Here is a 20,865-nt window from a genome sequence, read left to right as displayed (position 1 = left end):
GCACTTATTCGACTTGGCACAAAAGAAGTACTTGTTGTATCAGTAGAATAAGAACGCCCTATGTTCTCCCTTTTCAAGTTTTTCGCCTTCGGAGCCGGCGAAGTGAGTGATCAGGGTGCTGTAATTGAAAAAGTTCTTATACAATTTTTGCACCTCTTCTTTAGACGGCCTGTGATCTCCCTTCGTCAGGGACTTGACGGTGCATTCCTCGAAGACCATTTTCAGGTCCGTATCGAATTGGTACCTAGCGAGAGAAGTATTAATCGAGATACCAGTTGGAGAAGTACCAAGTAAAGCGGTCATATCTAGGACCGTTGGGCCGATAAGAAGAACCATCATGTTGTTGGTTGAGCATTAGAAGCTTAATGCCACCATCACAAGCTCTCGATCTAGGTTCATCTCGATGGTCAAGAGTTTGATGGCATCGAAGATGCCGAGAGCTTTCCACTCATCACTGAAATATGATTCCATCCGAGCAACCCAGGCAGCAATGGTCGAGGGCCAGACACCCGGGGTCTGGCCGATTCCCATTTTGACCAGTCATACCCTTGGAATAAGGGTTTTAGGCATGCTCCCTAAGCATCTCGATGATTGCTTCAGGAACCTGGTATTTAAATAGTGGGCCTAGGGTTTGGTGGGAGACGTTTGGCTCATTTTTGAACCGGATGGTTTTGATTGTGTTTCGATCAATGATATTTTGGCATTTGTTGCACTCATCGGTCAACCTGTGGATGAAAGTATTGGTAGCCATTGAAGATGAAGGTTTTCTGAATACTAAAGAATTGGTTTTCTAGAGAAAATGGTGAAGAGATCTGAGGGACAACGGAAAAACAGTTTCTGGTTTTTTCTAAAAGTGTAAAAGGTTTAAAAGAAGAAGTGGGAGTATTTATAGGTGTTTTGAGAGGGAAGATCAACGGTTTAAATGTTAAATTAGAGGATAGAATCGACTAAGGGATTTAGTAATCATAATGGGAATTCAAGGAGTCCAAGTGAAAAGACCGGGAAAAACGCGCAGATCGAGGCTGCACGATGGCATAAGACGGCAGATTCAATGATAAGGAGACGTTTGGTTATGTGCACGACTCAAACAGACCAAAAAATTCGTAGTTCGAGGTTATAATGATAGCGTCGTGGTTCGAGGTTATAATGATAGCGTGTGAAAGGGTTTTGAGGATTGAAAGGACGTTTCAGTGTCAAGTAAGGGGGCGTGCCCAGAGGATGCCACGTGGCGGAGTGTCTGACAAAGTTAAGATTGTGTAATCGTGCTCCATAAATGCACACCTGGTAAGTGGAATATTTGAGACTTTTCATCATCCTCTAAAGATACTTTCAGGGTTTGATTTCACTTCTTTAAGGTTGAAATTCGGCTAAGAGGTTTTAGGCCGAAGACCTCAGAAGTAAGGGGGCAATGTTTGGGCCCAAAATATTGGTGTGCGCCGAGTAAAAAGTTGTTCTCGGCCCGGTAGTATAATTCTAGAACTATCGCGAATTCCAGTTATTATGGGCCGCTTGGTTAAGATCAGTCGAACCCTAGGTTAAGACAGATTGATGAGGTAGGACGAATCCTAGTATAATAAGGAGTCCTAATAGGATGAGGATGCTAAGATTTGAGAAGAGAATGTGGCCGGATAAAATGTTTGGTTCAGAATCCTAGTAGAGGTAGGACTGGTCGAGGCTTAGATAGATTAGGATTAAGAATCCCAGTCTGAGTATAGTTATGGTGCGGCCAGGATGAAATTGGCTGCTATAAATAAGAAGAGGGTGTATCATTCTAAACCCCCTCCAATTCCACACACAAATTGCTCTGCGCAAACTCTCGCTCTACGCGAAACCTCTCAACAACCTTGAGATTTTTGTTTTCTTTTCCCTTCAACACACCTTCAATTTGGATAAACAGCATTGTGAAGGCAACCAGCGAACACCTTCAGTTTGGATAAACAACACTGTTGCCGTGGAATCAGCCGACCAAGATGCACCTTCAGTTTGGATAAACAGCACCGCGTCGAGGTCAACTGGTTACCTATCCAAGTCTCGGTCAAGAAGGATTTTCGAATCCTCATCGGTAGAGGTCGTCTCATTAGCCTTCTCGACGAAGTGAGGTGTTACAGATTCATAGGCTCGGCACATTGAACGCCGAGTTGTTTTATGATTGGATATTCACAAGTGGGATTTAGAGTTCGACATTCCGAAGGCCGAACTACATTTACGATTAAAACGCACATCTGCTTTGAGTATCTGTGCCCGTATAGTTTAGTGTCAATTCAGCGTGCTTATATTTTTACGAATATAATCACTATGACCGAATCCGGCGCCAACGATTTGTGAACTTCGTAGAACTAGCAGCCTTGTCTTCAGGCTCTAGAACCCGAAGGCCGAGACAAATTCCTTCCTCGGGTCAAGAAGTCAGTAGCGCACCCAATGCAACAAATTTTACTCACCGGCCGAGCTCAGCCGTCGAGTTGGCACGCCCCTCACACAACCGAAAGACGTAGTTAGCTCATTAATTACCCGGCCTACGTGCCACATAGGTTTGGTAGTTTTTAGGGTCAACAGTGGGGTAGGGCTATGTTGGACTCAATGTCAAAGCTAGAATCCAAAATATAGGGGCTTTAAGTAGACTTGGCATTTTGGACCCAACCCGTTAACCCGACCTGACCCGACCCATTAATATTAGTATTTGGGTGGACGCTTAACAGGTCGGGTCACTTTGGGTCAACTCGTTAGCACCCGTTCATTAAGGATGTTTTAGTAATTTCAGTAAAGTCTTAACAACAAAAAATAAACTCTATGCAAAAATAATAATAATAATAATTGTTAATGGGTGTTAACGGGTAAAATGGGTGAAACGGGTCGAGTTTGACCGAAACCCAATAAGTCCGACCCGTTTACAGGTCTAGCTTTAAGTCATACAAAAGAAATTAGACAAAATAATTGCAATTTTAATTAATGGGATAAAAGTAAAGGTTTTGTTTTTTATATTGGCATGAAAAATTTTAGTCAAACAAGAGTGGCAGAGCTTTAATTTTTAGTATTGAAATATATCATAAGAAAAAAAAACTTGTTTGTGAGCTTTGATAAATAAAAGATTAATATATTAGATTCCAACAAAACATTTTATGTCAAAACTTAAAATTAGATTGCTCGAGACTGTATAGGCCTCGTTTTATATCAACGAGCGAAAAAAGAGGGTATTCTTTTTATATGGTAAAACATAAAGCTAATTATAACAAAAAAAAAAAGTGGGCTTGGTTTTTGTATGGTTGAGAAATAAGGCAAATTATAAGGACAACAAGTCTCAAACCAGGGCCAAATGGAACTGCAAAACTCCCATTAACCAATGAGCCATATTCTCATTGTTGTAAAAACTTGCAGATAGTTATATAAAACAGTGAAATTCCAGGAAAGGCCCATGCCTGTGCTGGCCACTATGTAGGCCACTGGTTGGGCTGGTGGGAATCAAAGACAGAGGGAAGAGACAAGTGAGAAGGGAGGGGCAATTTAAAACTTTTGTATGAATTTTTGGTTAAATTTGTAAGAATTGCAAAAAGTAGGTGAAAAATCATTCCGTGGTATAAATATGGCTAGTTACCAAAAAAACCTACCTTGAAACGTAAACACAAATTTAATGGACAGTTGGTGGAAATCTGTAACCTTTAATTATGTGCCATTTTCTACACATTACATGTTTATAAAACTCTTGTTGGGAATAATTTATCATTTTGAAGAGACTAGAAATAGTAGAGGAGAAAAAGTGGTGCACTAGTACCAAACAATGTCATTTTCTCTCAACTAATTATCGCTCTAGCCTCTGAACCCCATTGATTAGAAGGAGGAGATCCCGATCTCATTGCTGACTCCTAAAATTCCAGTGAGGAGTGAGGACACAACAATTTCTCGATAAGTAGGGCAAAGACTTCAAAGTCAACACATCAACCAGTCAACCCAAAAAGAAATCTCCCAATTCCGGTTTTCACAATGTGACTTTAGTAAGGTTTTAGATATCGGTTTTTACATATATTTTCTCAAGTCCATGAAAATGAAGAATGAATGTGGTTACTAGTGATATTCCTTTTTACTTATAAATGAGATGTTTTAGGTTCAATTCTCGCTAAAAATCTTAAACTTGTTTTCCGTTTCTCTTTCAAATTTTCCTTAAAAAAGAATATTTTTTTTATTTAGTAATTACTAATTCAATGATTCCCATTTTCTCAAGTCTATATTTATTTCATGTTTGAACGACCAATCAGAAGCATTTAAATTTTTGCATATATATATGTTTATTTTTTATCAAAGCATATACTTTTATTTGAGCCAAAATTTACATGACATAGCATTATTAGTTTGAAATAATGCACATGTTAGTCCCAAATCAAGTATTATATATAATCGTAGATATTAGGATGGGAAAGGCACCCAGGAGCACTAAGGTAATGGCCTTTTGGGGTCTCCGCTTTCTTCCACTTCGCTATGTTTTTCCACTTGCCCCTGCGGCAAGTGTTACAAACCAAACCACACTTACAGAGAAAACATGAACATAAATTCATAATTAATGGGACTTTGGTAAGAATAAGTGACTAATTTTATTATGCATCCACTTCCACTACTTTTCATGAAAATTTCCGGGTTAATGATTGCTTTATTCCAAGTCCTCGGCCACCCCTCTTTGAATATAGCTCGTTTAGTGGCTAGACTTACATTGGGTTGGTTAACTCATAAAACTAAATGTATATTAAAGGAAAAGAATTTTGTCACTAAGTAATACTATTTAGTAATATTTCTCTTACAATAGATGTTAGGTTTGAATTTCGTGAGTAACGATTTCGCAACTAATTTATTCACCATGCTCACTTAATTATAGTGAATAAAATTGTTAAATGTTAGGAGGAAGGGGGATCAGTGAAGATCGCACACGCACTAGAATGCATAACCATTATTATTTATGCCACTAGAATTAAGAGAAAATGTGAGTGCATTTGCCCCAACAATGAAATTTTTCTCTCCACTACTAAGCATTGATTACCACTTTTGCTTGTGCTTCCTCACCTTACTCTGCCCTCATATTTAAACCCCATCTCTCTCTCTCTCTCTTTGCGTATTCTTTTACTTTCCCTTTCCAGTTAACAGTCCACAGTCCATACACACCCTCCATTTCTAACTTTTGCCCCTCAAAATTTCTCATTCTTTTTTCTGTATGTAATTAATCGTGACAAGGAGGTTATATCAGCATCCCCTTATTCGTAACTGCACGGTGACTAAAGCGATTAGTCACGGAGTAGGCACCAAAACGTCATTGTAGCGGCCAAAGGTTACGAAAACAAAAAGGTGACCACTGCTTGTCTTGTTTGTTTGATATTTTTCTTTTGTATGTATGATTTGGAAGAACTTCTGAACACAAGTTGAGTGCTCTTTCTTGATATTCTTTGAACGATTTCATGATGCCATTCAGCACGTAATCACTAATCTGCCTCTCTCTTTCTCAAATATTAAGTTTCAACTTTATATGAATCTTATGAATTTTTTTGTAAGTAATTAGAAAAAATATGATTCTTTGTTAGAAAATGAAGTCCCCAAATCAAATGGATATTACCAAATAGGGAAACTTGATATAAGTCCAATTTTTTAAGCCAGTAGTAGGAATAGTTCAATTTATTAAAATAAGTCAAATTCCAGTGTGGGATTATTTTATAGAAAACTAGATTTTAATCCCCAAATAAGATGAAGTTTTGAAAAATGTCTTATACAAGATTAAAAATTGATTTTAGTCCCTAGACTCTATTAAATGTCAACATATGTATTCAGTGTCTCTCTTTTTTATTTATAATTTTATGTTGTTCATAAATTAAATTTTATGAAAATATTATAAATTTTAATTCTCATTATGGTCAGTATCTTATATAAGAAAATATTTTTCGTAGAAATTTTTCGATACACTTATGTTTTTGCATATTTTCTTATGTGCCACTAATTCATTACAATATATTTAGGTACAAACATTTCGGTACACTGGCCGGGTTAGTATAATATGTTTAGGTACGAACATTTAGGTATACTAGTTTAGTATAATATATTTAGGTATCGACATTTCGATACACTAGCTTAGTATCATATAATTAGGTACGGAATTTTCGGTGCACTTATATTTTTGCATATTTTCTTATGTGCTACTAATTTACTACAATATATTTAGATACGGGCATTCTGGTACACTAAATTAGTAAAATATATTATGATAAGAACGTTTAGGTACACTAATTAGAAGAAGTTAAATAAAATTAATGAATTAAAATGTGTATAATAATAAATTTTAATTTTAATGTAATGACATTAAATAAGATATTTATTAAATATTTAAACAAAAATATAATATAAATTTGAATTAAGTACACATTAAGGGACTAAAATCAATATCCAACCTAACATCAGGTTTTTATTAAATTTTAATCTTCTTGAAGGATTAAAGTTAAAAAAAACCCCATTATTTTATTGGCAATAACATTATCTTTTTATTGATGAAATTTACTATAAAAATTAAATTACTTTCTAATTATCTCTTTAGTTATTTCTTCTTGTTTCTTTTTCTTTTTGTTATGTCTTGTTCTTATTGTTCTTCCTGTTCTAAACCCCATTTATAGATTTTATTTTTAATTTTTATAATCAACCCATATCACAGTTTAATTGCATTTATCTACCTATATGATATTTCTTTTTTGTAATCAACTTATATAAGAAATTAATGTTTCTTGTTTGTAGGTGTATTATGTTGTTGTACATTTTAGTTAGGTTTCATATCTCGCTTATGGGTATAATATATACATTCATGTATTTGTTACTTGAATTAGGGGCGTACGTTGTGTAGATGAATTTAGGTTATAAGATATTAAGTAGATTGTTGGAATTAGAAGATTCCAATTTATCTCTAATATTTTTTTTAAATGTAAAATGAGTATAAAAGAAATAAAAGCAGAAAAAAATAATACTGGACTTAACCTATATAGCCATGTTGATTTTTTGGACCCAATTCTAAATGCCCCTAGTGTAACATCCCACGTCATCCAATGGAGTGGATCCTCTAAACCGTATATGTATATTCTCATCTCTACCTATCACAAAGCCTTTTGAGAGCTCACTGGCTTCGGAGTTCATCGGAACTCGGAAGTTAAGCGAGTAGCACACGAGAGCACTTCCATGATGGGTGACCCACTGGGAAGTTCTCGTGTGAGTTCCCAGAAACAAAACTGTGAGGGCGTGGTCGGGGCCCAAAGCGGACAATATCGTGCTACAGTGGAGTCGAGTCCGGGATGTGGTGAGGGCCTGGGCCGGGATGTGACACCTAGCAAATATTGGTTGGAAAATTTGAAAATGTAACACTATTCAATGGATATTCATGCAGTTGTAACACCATATATGTAAATCTAATATTTATATAACTAGAATGGCAAGAGACTAACCTGTAGAAGCTCCAGAAGATGATGCCATAATTAAAAACTCCCAACAAAACTCACTGAACCTTCTCCTCTCTTGCAGAAAATAATATACTGGCCTCACAATAAGTTTAAGTTCAACAATGAGACTAATATTTGTGAGAGCAGAGACCACTATATACATAATCCTAACCAAAACTAATGAGGGTTCCCTATTAAAATCCATACAAGAAACTGAATATGTTTCCTCGTCTACCGGGAAATCAATTCCAATGCCATAATATAATTCTAATACAAGGACCATCATTCCTCTTTAATAAGACTTTTCTATATCCATTGAATCGTGTATAATCTTTTTAATCTCATACTCAAAATCAGTGGCGAAGCTACGTAGGGGCAAGGAGGGGTGGCCGCCCCTCCCCTCACCTGAAATCAAGTCTAGGAGCGGTGATTTCGCCGCTCTGGTCCTGTCGGAAGTGCTTGTTGGTGCGGTGGTGGTTCCATCTATGTTCATCTAGGTTTGTAGCTGGTGCGCAGCTCTGCTATGTTTGTTTTTTTTTTTCTTTTCTAAAAGCCAGGCCAAACGACACCGTTAGGTCCTGGTTAAAAATTCCTTTAGTGCAATGACATCGTTTAGGTATAGAATTAAAAAATAAATTAATCAGAGAGTAGCGTAACAGATCCCGTTCGCCCCCTCCTTCCCTTGCTTCCAGACTTAAAGGCTTCAAAGTTCAAGCCTTCAAGCCATTCCAAGCCGCAAGCAGCCAGCCTCCAGCCGCCATTATTGGCCCCTTTCTCTTAATTTTTTAGATAAAGTTTTTAATTTCCAAATTTATACTAACATTAACCCTAATTGCTTATTTAATATGAAATTTTGTTTAATAGATATAGAATCATAGAGTAATTAATCAATAGGGTTATTGATTATTGATTATTGATATGAAATTTTATAATTATTGATGAATAAAATTGTTATTTAAAGTTGAATTCTTGATTATTGATTAATTGAATTGAATTTTGTTTAATGAATAATTTATATGATTATTGGTATTGTTTAAGAATCTAAGACTTTATTTTTTCCGCATTATACGGTTACATAATGGAAGGATATTATAAGAAACAATGCTTAAATTCTCCTTCAAATATTTCAAGTAGTCCTCTTCAAATATTCTGGGTAGTCCTCTTCAACTATTCTGGGTAGTTCCAACAAAGTGAGGTCACTGAGTTGGATGAAATATTGACTAATCTTTTTTAACCTTGTACTCTTTTAAGTTCGCCCCAACCCATCACTTAATGCTACGGTCTAGTGTATTCCTTTTCACTTGTAAGTAAAAGGACTTATGTTCAATTCTTGCCAAGGGAAAATTTAAACCACATTATTGCTAGCTCATTGTGAGGCTTAGCCCACTCCCCCTCCCATGTAGATAATATCGTTTGTCAAAAAAAATAAAAATTTCGCCCCTCCCCCCCCCCCCCCCCGCGACAATTCCTGGCTTTACCACTGCTCAAAATCATACAACAGTAATTGCGAAATAGACGTCATGAATCGAAATAATTCCAATTGGTAATATAGGGAGTAGCCCAACTTATCCCTTCTTTTCTCAATGTCAGGTTCATACTCTCAACATTGAGAAGTATCATTTTTAGATTCAAACACATTTCTCTTCCAAGATTTATTTTTATTTTTATTTTTATTTTTATGAAGCAGTATAAATTAAGCAGACGTTCATGACTTGGGTAAAAGTAGAAGCCAATGCAAGTGAGACTTAAAGTGTCAAAAGCTCTCTGGTTAATAATCCAAATTTCCTTTAAGCTTTTCCTTCTAAATGTTACTTGTGAGCAATCGCATCAATCAGACTCTTGTGCAGCCAAAAGATTAATTAAGAATGGACAAAGTTCCCCTCTCATTTGAAAAATCTCCTCCATTCCTTGTAAGATGTACAGTAGAATGAGGTATATATTATTTTTAGTTCTTACGGTTGCCATCTAATTTTTTTTTTAAACATATTGATCCAAGTGTTTCTTCTATGTGATATGTGATAGCATTTCTTCTCTTTTATGCATTTGTGCAAATTACACTTCTAACCTGATTTGCTCTCCGTCTTAGAGCAATGATGGGGCATTCATGTACCAATCGTACGCTGGTTTTGTTCAAATTCCTGCGTGGGTTCATTCTTTTATGCATGAGCACATGCCTCGAATCTGCAGCACTTCGCAACCTTACTCTGCTTGAAAATGAATCTGATCGCTTGGCTCTGCTAGACTTCAAGAAAAGAATAACCACAGATCCTTTTGATGTCATGAGCTCGTGGAATCATTCCATCCATTTCTGCAATTGGGTTGGAGTTTCATGCCACCGTTCCACCAAAAGAGTCTTGATGTTGAACCTGAAATCAAAAAAGTTGGTAGGCTCCATTTCACCTTCAGTTGGAAATCTTACTTATCTCACTGGAATCAATTTGAGATACAACAACTTTCATGGGGAAATTCCTCCAGAAATGGGTCGTCTACAAAGCCTACAATATCTCAACCTCTCTCATAATTCCTTTGGTGGGAAAATTCCAACTAATTTGTCGCAATGCATACAACTAAAATTGCTTAATTTGGAAAACAATCATATTAAGGGGTCAATTCCGAACCAACTCAGTTCATTGTTGAATTTAGAAGATATATGGCTGTATGATAACAATCTCACTGGATCCATCCCACCTTGGATAGGAAACTTTTCTTCTTTGAGGACTCTTGATCTTGTGAGAAACAATTTGCAAGGAAGCATACCAAATGAGCTTGGGCATATAACAGGCTTGGTTCAATTCTCAATTGGGGAGAATAATTTGTCTGGTATAGTCCCTTCTTCAATATATAATATTTCCTCCATACAAATGTTCAATGTCGTTATCAACCACTTACATGGAGAGCTACCACCAAATCTCGGCACTATGCTTCCTAATCTCATACAGCTTCACTTTAGTGCGAACAAAATAAGAGGAAATATTCCTATATCATTGTCAAATGCTTCTAGACTTCAGAGGCTTGGGCTTGCTGAAAATGGCTTCTCTGGGACAGTCCCTAGTGAAAGTCTAGGAAGCTTGCGAAGCTTAGTTTCGCTAAACTTTGAAAGCAATCAACTGGGAAAGAGAAAAGTTGGTGACTTGAATTTTCTCAATTTCTTGGCTAATTGCACTAGTTTGGTGTTTTTGGGTCTTCGCGATAATCATTTTGGAGGAGAGATCCCAAGATCCATAGCCAACCTTTCGACCCAACTACAAGCTCTTACTCTTGGGGCCAATGTGATACATGGAAGCCTCCCTAACGGCATTGGAAATCTTATAAATTTGACCGTTCTAGCAATAGAAGGTAACCATTTGGGTGGTAATGTCCCGCTTGAAATTGGGAAGCTAGAGAAGTTAGAGCAGTTGTATATGGGTGGTAACGAATTTTCTGGGTCAATCCCGTCCTCACTTGGTAACATGACGTTATTGTTAAACCTCTACATGGAGGTCAACAGGTTTGAGGGCAGTATACCTCCAAGTCTTGGAAACTACCAAAACTTATTAGATCTTATACTTTCAAGTAACAACCTTACGGGCACCATACCTAAAACGCTTATGGAGCTTTCAACCCTTTCAATTTCTTTAGACTTGTCTGACAATTATTTGACTGGTCAACTGCCCTTTGAGGTGGGTGATTTAGTGCATCTCACGGAGCTAAATCTCCTAAGAAACAATTTATCAGGTGAAATCCCAAGCACCCTCGGCAGTTGTGCTAGTTTGGAGCGCTTGTATTTGCAAGGTAATAAGTTTGAAGGAATAATTCCTCAATCTCTTCAATTTTTAAAAGGCTTGGAAGAACTTGATATTTCAAGCAACAACTTATCTGGTCAGATTCCTGAATTCATAGGCAAGCTTGGTGCTCTCAAGTATCTCAATCTTTCGTACAATGATTTTGAGGGCGAGTTGCCTAAAGAAGGGATTTTTGCAAATATTAGTGGTGTCTCTATTCTTGGAAATCATAGGCTCTGTGGTGGCATCCCACAATTACATCTACCACCATGCCCCTCAAAAAAACACCATTCATCTCGAGGACTACATTCCCCAAAAGTTGTCATCCCTATAGCTTGTGTATTTGCAATCATAATTGCTCTATCATGCTCCTTTGGTGCTTGTTCAATAATGAAAAAGTCAAGAGATAAGCTTGCAACTTCACGTTCTTATAAGGATTGGAAATCAGGTGTCTCCTACTCACAACTCATTGAATCAACTAATGGGTTCTCTGTGGATAATCTGATTGGTTTGGGAAGTTTTGGTTCTGTTTATAAAGGGATAATTCCTAGTGATGGAACGGTAGTTGCTATTAAGGTATTAAACCTTCAACAACAAGGAGCTTCCAAGAGTTTTATAGATGAATGCAAAACTTTAAGGAGTACAAGGCACCGTAATCTTCTCAAGATCATAACTACATGCTCGAGCATTGATAATCAAGGTAAAGACTTCAAAAGTCTAGTTTTCGAGTTCATGGCAAATGGAAGTCTTGACTCAATGTTGTATCCAAGGGAAGAGGAGCAAACTCTAAGCAAGAGATTGAGTTTTATGCAAAGATTGAACATTGCCATTGATGTTGCTTCTGCGTTAGATTATCTCCACCACCATTGTGAAACAACCATTGTTCATTGTGATCTAAAGCCGAGCAACGTGCTTCTTGATGAAGATATAGTAGCCCATGTTGGGGATTTTGGTTTAGCAAGGTTCCTCTTTGAAACATCAAATGGTCCTTCATTCAGTCAAACAATGTCATCTCAGTTAAAGGGTTCTATAGGCTACATTCCTCCAGGTATATATGAGTTTCTATCATTCTAACTTCCTTTTTATGTTCTTAGTAAATTATTACTAAAAACCAACTAATTAATATCTATTTATGAAAAATACATTACTGCCTTTTTTATTCTTGGAAAATAAGTAACATATTAATCTAAAGAAGATATTGTTCTAATTGTCAATTGCATATGACATATTGTATGTATGTCCTGGCAGAGTATGGTACAGGAGGCCAAGTTTCTATACTTGGAGATGTTTACAGCTATGGGATACTATTGCTGGAAATGTTCACAGGAAAAAGACCTACCGATGACATGTTCAAAGGCGGTTTAAGCATTTACCAATTTGTAGCCATGGCTTTGCCTGACCATGTCATGGACATAGTTGACCATTCAATTATCCTCCACCTCGAAGCAGACTGTGATGTCAACGATGACATAGAGCGAGAACAAACTCCATCGAGACGTAACAATCATGGCCCGGTGAAAGCAAAGAAATTAAAGGAATGCTTGGTTTTAGTGATGAAAATAGGACTCTCTTGCTGTGCCATGTCACCAAGGGAACGGATGCTGATGGACGCGGTTGTCAGAAAAATGAGTGGAATTAGGGACTCGTACCTCAAAGTTTAAGAAGACTTGAGAAGGACAAAGCATGCTACTCAACAGAGAAAGGACATGATGACTCATCAATAATATTTTCCACTCTCTACTCACCAAAATTTTCTTTATGCTTTTGCTTTCTTTCTCCTGCTATCGCTTTGTATTTTGTCTCGTTTATGTTTGTGGTGTGTTTTACTTATATGACTTGAAGCTTTCGAATTTTAATTTGTGCGGTGCTTTTTAGAATTTTAATGATTAGCGGTTTTTGTTGGATTTTTTTTCTAGTGTATTCTTTGTTGAATGGCTAACTCTGCAAAAAGTAGTTACAAACTGCTAGTAGCTTTGATAGAATTTGCAAATGGTGTTAGGAATGTGAGAGAGATGGTAGATAGTAATAACATTGCTACTTACATTTTTCTTTAATCTCGGAATTTGTTGTTCTCGGTGCTCTAAAAATGCTATTTTGCCGTATTCATAAGTGAAAACATAAAAAAGATGTTCACTTGTAAAAGGGGAAAGCAGAAAGTTGCATGATGGTGAGAGCTTAACATTAAGGTTTTGTGCAAAAGGGTTTGGAGTGAAAGGAACATTCAAGTTAGGAGCATTTTTCTGTTGTGGTTGAAGGCCTGAGATTGATTTCCCATTCCATAAAATTGCTTGTATAAAACAAAACATTAAATTTAATATGAAAATTGCTAACATTTCTTACAATATATTTTATTAGAAAAGAACATAATGATTTTTTCTGAAGTGTCAATAACAATTTTCAAAATATTTAGCATTGTCACTTAACTTCGTAGTTACTAAATTTGCGTATAATATCCTTATTATATATGTACATACGTATTTTAACAAGTTTTGTTTTTCGTACACGTATTAATACGCTTTTTAAAACTCCAACGTACTATACATATTTTTCACGTTTAAAACACGTTATTTTCACACGTTTTTCAATAATACATATTATATTCACACAGTTTATCCATATTTTTAACATATTATTGATTAATAAATATTAAATTTTTAAAAAAATGGCCAAATTTTCAAAGTATTATTTTAGTAAAGTTATACACCTTGCATATTTTTCACATACTATACATTTCACTAACTATGCTTAGACAATCTCTAATCCTCGGAGTAAAATCAAATTTTAGGTTTTAAACTTATCCCAACTTGCTCCAACCCTTGGGCCAAATATTAGTTTAAACCCAAAACTCATTTTTGGTGCAAATTTAGCCCAGGATTTTCCCTAGGTTAGTGGGACTAGCCCACCCTATATGTGTACTTTTTTTAGTTTTATATTTATAAATTCATTTAATATAACGGCTAAGATCAAATATGATCTAATCCATCGGTAAAAAAAAATTAAAAAATCTAAAGGTCCAAATTTAAATCCAATGACTAAAGTAATACAAAAAAAATCATTTATGTGTTTCATATCTTTCATAGTGTTTCACGAGTTTCAGGGTCTCGGTTTAATGATTTTTCAATATTTATCGGAATCTAAATATTTTTAGGTTAAAATGTTCATAAAATTAAATTAGAATAGTTTACATAATTATTCCTTTTTAGAAAGGTTACTTTAAGAAGAAGAAAAAAAATCCTAAATTCATTCTTTAATAATCTCGGGTTAAAAATTTAACCCGGAAATGTTAGAGAAGAAAAACTATTTATGGATTAAAACCTAAAGGCTAAATAACCAAAATGGTCCCTAAGATTTGCATAACTCATCACTTTGGTCCCTAACATTTCAAATCAATCCAAGTGGTCCCTGAGATTGTCCACCATCCATCATTTTGGTCATTCCGTTAAAAACTCCGTTAAGTGTCCCGGAGCTCTTGGCTGGAAGTTTGGGTAATTTTTAAAACTTCGTAACTTAATCGTTTCTTAACCAAATTCGATCCATAATATATCAAAATGAAGATAGGAAATTGTAGAGTAAGATTATACCTATTTGGAAGCCCAATGGTTGCCGGAGATGGCCGGAAAATAGCCTCAAAGTTGACTGGTCCGAGGGAAAACTAGAACACTCGTCGGAAACTGGGCAAACTTTAAACGTTCATAACTTCTTCAATACTTAACGAAATCAAGTGATTCAAAAACGAAAATCATACTTCTCCACGAGACGAAGAGAATGGTACTTTTTCTATGGCTAACTCGCCGTGGTTTGGCCGAAAAACGGCTCGAAAGTGGCCATGGACAGCCAATTTCGAGCTGTTTTCCGGCCAAACCACGGCGAGTTAGCCATCCAAAAATGTACCGTTATCTTTGTCTCATCGAGAAGTATGAGTTTGGTTTTTGAATCACTTAATTTCGTTGAGTATTAAAGAAGTTATGAACGTTTAAAGTTTACCCAGTTTTCGGCGAGTTTTCCAGTTTTCTCTCGGACCAGTCAACTTTGAGGATATTTTCCGGCCATCTCCGGCACCCATTGGGCTTCTAAATGGGTATAATCTTATTCTACACTTTCATATCTTCATTTTGATATATTATGGGTCGAATTTGGTTAAGAAACGATTGAGTTACGAAGCTTTGAAAATTGACAAAACTTCCAATTAAAAGCTCCGAGACACTTAACGGAGTTTTTAACGGAATGACCAAAATAATGGATGACGTACAATCTCAGGGACCATTTTGATTGATTTGAAATGCTAGGGACCAAAGTAATGAGTTATGTAAATCTCATGAAGCATTTTAGCTATTTACCCAAACCTAAATTTTCTGAGTTAAAATTTTTAAATTTTAATAAAAAATTAGAGGCATTCTTAACTTTTGACCCTTTTTTTATTTTTTTTATTTTTTAATTTTACGAACTGTACTTGACTTTTGAACTTCTTTCTTTCTATTCGATTCTCTCAGTCAGCCCCCAATCGCGCCAATCCCAAATTTGTGCTCGCATCTCTCAGTAGCAGCCCTTCATCCGAGTCCTCTCCATCTATCTTCGGTAATCATTGGCCCCTTAGCTACTCGTTCTCCCTCTCTAGCTTTCGAGTATGTAGAAATTGCTGCTTAATTTTGAATTTTTTCCATCTGAAATTTAAATTTCTAGCCGAATGCGCATTCGATTACCTGTTTTAGGGTTCCTTTTTCTATTCAATTCATGAATCGTTTGATCTATTTGCACAGCCTTTTTAAATTCCACAATATGTTTTCTGTGATGGGAATTAGGCAAACATCGCAAGCGCCCAGAAGTTGAAAGAGTAACTAGAAATTAAAATTGGAAAAATTTGGAATATTGTGGGTTTTTTCTGTTTTTGTACTTATGGGGCAATGAACTGCTTTTCAATGATGATGAACTTTCACATTTTCTTGAAATTACCTTATTTGTTAGTTCTTACTCTGATGAATTGGTGTTACAAAAGTAAACCACTTCTATTATTTTTGTGCATAGTTGTAAAAGAGTTTACAAATATTCGTAGCTGATATATTTGGCGTAAATTTCGTGATTTGCGAATATAAACATCCTGCAATTTGGCATGAAATTGTTGAAATTATGCAGATTTGCAATTGGGTTAGTCTTGAAATGTTTGAATTTGTAGTAGCGTTATCAGTTGATGCAGGAGCATCTAAGGGGCTCTCGAAAGCTAAGTGAGTCCGCTAGCCAGATAGCTGGCTAGGGTTGTAGTTAATTTGGGAGTATTAGAGACCGTTTGGTACTCTATTTGAATTCAAGGTTTTAAACTCAAAAACTTGTTTAGTAAGCCTGTATTGTATGCAACCAATTCATCCAGCATCATCTCTAACAATAGGCTATATTAATTATAGATTAATCCCCCTCTATATATAAGGATAATACTTGTATCCCCTCTGGGGGATCCATAGCCAACTTGTCGACCCAACTTAATATTCTTGGTCTAGGGTTAAATTTGATACATGGAAGCCTCCCTAACGGCATTGGAAACCTTATAAACTTGAATATAGCATTAGACGATAACCATTTGGGTGGTAGTGTCCCGCTTGAAATTGGGAAGCTAAAGAAGTTAGAGCAACTGTATTTGAATGCTAATGAATTTTCTGGGTCAATCCCGTCTTCCCTTGGTAACATGACTTCATTGTTAAACCTTTACATGGAGTTCAATAGGTTTGAGGGCAGTATACCTCCAAGTCTGGGAAATTACCAAAACCCATTAGATCTTTCCCTTTCCAGTAACAACCTTACGGGCACCATACCTAAAAAGCTTATGGAGCTTTCAACTCTTTCAATTTCTTTAGACCTGTCTGATAATTATTTGACGGGTCTGATGCCCTTTGAGGTGGGTGATTTAGTGCATCTCACGGAGCTAAATGTATCAAGAAACAATTTATTAGGTGAAATCCCGAGCACCCTCAGCAGTTGTACTAGTTTGGAGCGCTTGTCTTTGCAAGATAATAAGTTTGAAGGAATGATTCCTCAATCTCTTAAGAATTTGAAAGGCTTGGAAAAACTTGATATTTCAAGCAACAACTTGTCTGGGCCGATTCCTAAATTCAAAGGTAAGCTTGGTGCTCTCAAGTATCTCAATCTTTCGTACAATGATTTTGAGGGCGAGCTGCCTAAAGATGGTATTTTTGCAAATGCTAGTGGTGTTTCTATTCTTGGAAATCATAGGCTCTGTGGTGGCATCCCACAACTACATCTACCTTCATGCCCCCAAAAAAAACACCATTCATCTCGAGGACTACATTCCCCAAAAGTAGTCGTCCCCATAGCATGTGTATTTGGAATCATAATTGCTCTATCATGCTTCTGTGTCGCTTGTTCAATGCTGAAAAAGTCAAGAGATAGACTTGCAACTTCACGTTCATATAAGGATTGGAAATCAGGTGTCTCCTACTCACAACTCGTTGAATCAACTAACGGGTTCTCTGCGGATAATCTTATTGGTTTGGGAAGTTTTGGTTATGTTTATAAAGGGGTAATTCCTAGTGATGGAACAATAGTTGCTGTTAAAGTACTAAACCTTTAACAACAAAGAGCTTCCAAGAGTTTCATAGATGAATGCAAAACTTTAAGGAGTATAAGGCATCGTAATCTTCTCAAGATCATAACTGCATGCTCGAGCTTTGATAACCAGGGCAAGGACTTCAAAAGTCTAGTTTTCGAGTTCATGGCAAATGGAAGTCTAGACTCAATGTTGTATCCAAGATATGAGGAGGAATCTCTAAGCAAAATAATGAGTTTTATGCAAAGATTGAACATCGCCATTGATGTTGCTTCTGCGTTAGATTATCTCCACCACCATTGTGAAACGACCATTGTTCATTGTGATCTAAAGCCGAGCAACGTACTACTTGATGAAGATATGGTAGCCCATGTTGGGGATTTTGGTTTGGCAAGGTTCCTCTTCGAAACATCAAATGATCCCTCCTTCAGTCAAACAATGTCATCTCAGCTAAAGGGTTCTATAGGCTACATTCCTCCAGGTATGAGTTTCTGTCATTCTAACTTTATGTTCTTAGTAAATTATTACAAAAAAACAACTAATTAATCTCTATTTATGAAAAATACATTACTGCCTCTTTTTTTCTTGGAAAATAAGTAACGTATAATCTAAAGAATATATTCTTCTAATAGTCAATTGCATACGACATATTGTATGTCTATCTTGGCAAAGTACGGCACAGGAGGCCAAGTTTCCATACTTGGAGATGTTTACAGTTATGGGATACTATTGCTGGAAATGTTCACAGGGAAAAGACCTACCGATGACATGTTTAAAGGCGGTCTAAGCATTTACCAATTTGTAGCCATGACTTTGCCTGACCATGTCATGGACGTTGACCATTCAATTATCCTCGACCTCGAAACAGATGGTGATGTCAACAATGACATAGTGCGAGAACGAACTCCATCCAGATGTAACAATGGTGGCTCGGTGAAAGCAAAGAAATTAAAGGAATGCTTGGTTTCAGTGATGCAGATAGGACTCTCTTGTTGTGCAACGTCACCAAGGAAGTGGATGCTGATGGACGCGGTTGTCAGAAAAATGAGCACAATCAGAGACATGTACCTCAAAGTTTAAGAAGACTTGACAAGGACAAAGCATGTTGCCCAAAGGAGAAAGGACATGATCACTCATCAATAATATTTTCCACTATCTACTCACCAAAATTTTCTTTCTATTTTTGCTTTCTTTCTCTTGCTATTGCTTTGAATTTTAATTTGTGTGGTGTTTTTAGAATTTTAATGATTAGTGGTTTTTGTTGGATAAATATTTTTTATGTTCTTTGTTGAATGCAAGGTATAAAATATCGATGATATCAGAAATATCGGTAGTCCAAAAACACGGAAATATCGATGGAAATATCGGGATATTATCGATATCGATAAAAATAATATGGAAACCACGGAAATTGTAAGAAAACCTTGGAAATTTTTATTGAAACTTTGCAGGATATTTATTTAGTCAATTATCTATTAGTTTATCACAAAAAATTGGAAGGAAATGCATTGCATGATGGATTTAACTGATTTAGAGTGTAGAAAATATGTAGTAATTAATGAAAGAAGTTTAAATACACCATAATCATTTATATATAATGAATTAATACAATATTTTACATTTTATGCATTGCATGGTAAGATACATGAGTGACTTAGTACCACATAGAGTTCCTATGAGGTTCAAAATTTTCACTATCTTCATCATCTTTATGTGTAGAGTAGGTGTATTTTAGCATATTTTCACAAAAACATAAGTAATATAATGGTCAAGGTGTTGAAGGAGTAAAATGGGAAGGGTTCGAATCCCCTTGGTGTTTTAAAGACAAAATTATATTCATCTACCCATGTGTCTTTCTCTCTCTTGCCCACATCACTCTCTTTCTCAGCCAAACAAAATCATATGTTCATCTATCCCTACCTCTCTCTCACTCCTTTCAGATCTAGGCTTTACCTTTCGTTTTTTTCTTTGAAACAAAAACAGCTGGGGATGGAGCCGGGGCGGAGATAGGAACAGTGGCGGTGGCGGCGCAGGAACGGGAGGAAACAGCGAGGGATGGAGCCGGGGCGGAGATGGGAACTTCAACGACTCGTTTTCGTCGTCGTCGTCAGTTTCGGGATTCGGAGTTCTGGGTATGTTTCTTAATGGGTGGAGATCCCAAGTCGCCGCCGATCCGCAGTTCCCCTTCAAGGTTCTGATGGAGGAGGTCTTTTACAATCGGCCAGAGCTGTAGAAGCTCCGGCGTTCTTCTTCGAGTAGCACAGTTCCAAAATATCGCGATATTATCGATAATATCGCGATATTTTGACGAAAACCCGTTGGATACCTATTAAAATATCGGTACCATGAAAAACCGATAATATCGGCGAAATATCGTCGATATTATCGGCATTTTGTTCCTTGGTTGAATGGCTAACTCTGCAAAAAGTAGTCACAAACTGCTATCAGTTTTGATAGAATTTGCAAATGGTGTTTGGAGTGTGAGAAAGAAGGTGGATAATGTTGAAATGTCTCACATCGATCGTATCAATGAGAAACTAAGAGTTTAAATATCATAACCTCACTCCAACTAATACCGAGGCATTTTGTGATAAAACCATACACCTGACGGATTGTGCAGGTGCTAATTACCAAGTTAAGGACAATATCGGTGTTGTTGGAAGTGGACCCTTCGCCCGTCTCTCTGATAATTCTACAGATACTAAGAAGCAGAAAGTTACGTGATGGTGAGAGCAAAAGGTTTGGAGTGAAGGGGATGCTCATGTTAGGAGTTTTCGTTGTAGTTGAAGTTCTAGAATCGATTTTCCACTCCATAAAATCGTTTTTGAATAAAACAAAATAATAAATTTAATATGAAAATTGCTAATATTTCTTGCCATATGTTTTATTAGAAAAGAATGTAATGATTTTTTCTGAAGAATCAATAACAATTCTCAAAATATTTAGCATTGTCATAGTAAATTTGCATATAATATCCTTATTATATGTACATACATATTTTAACAAGTTTTGTTTTCTATACACGTATTAATGATTCCTTAAATTGTATGTTTTTTAAGGGGGTGTATTCAATTAGGATTTTGAGGGATTTTAATTCTTTTAATGAATC

General features: G+C 36.3%; 3 protein-coding genes across 3 annotated transcripts in view; all 3 read left to right on the top strand.

The window, feature by feature from the left end:
* The window catches only part of LOC126618225 (probable LRR receptor-like serine/threonine-protein kinase At3g47570), a 107,026-nt gene that overhangs the window by 57,727 nt on the left and 28,434 nt on the right, over positions 1 to 20,865 (top strand). The gene's annotated exons all lie outside the window — the stretch shown is intronic.
* On the top strand, positions 9,536 to 12,864 carry LOC126618227 (probable LRR receptor-like serine/threonine-protein kinase At3g47570). The gene is made up of 2 exons (XM_050286290.1): positions 9,536 to 12,251; positions 12,452 to 12,864. The coding sequence occupies exons 1-2, from the start codon at positions 9,536 to 9,538 to the stop codon at positions 12,862 to 12,864; spliced, it is 3,129 nt and encodes a 1,042-aa protein (XP_050142247.1).
* Positions 15,665 to 18,870, top strand: LOC126619141 (probable LRR receptor-like serine/threonine-protein kinase At3g47570; the record flags this gene model as incomplete). The annotated part of the gene is made up of 3 exons (XM_050287425.1): positions 15,665 to 15,778; positions 17,889 to 18,237; positions 18,427 to 18,870. Coding segments are annotated over 3 exons (873 nt in total), but the record flags the coding sequence as incomplete, so codon positions are not given.

Source organism: Malus sylvestris, chromosome 4 (genome assembly GCF_916048215.2).
Source record: "Malus sylvestris chromosome 4, drMalSylv7.2, whole genome shotgun sequence".
NCBI classification, from domain to species: Eukaryota; Viridiplantae; Streptophyta; class Magnoliopsida; order Rosales; family Rosaceae; genus Malus; species Malus sylvestris.
Note: the sequence above shows the minus strand (reverse complement) of the source record. Positions and strands in the feature narration are given on the sequence as shown.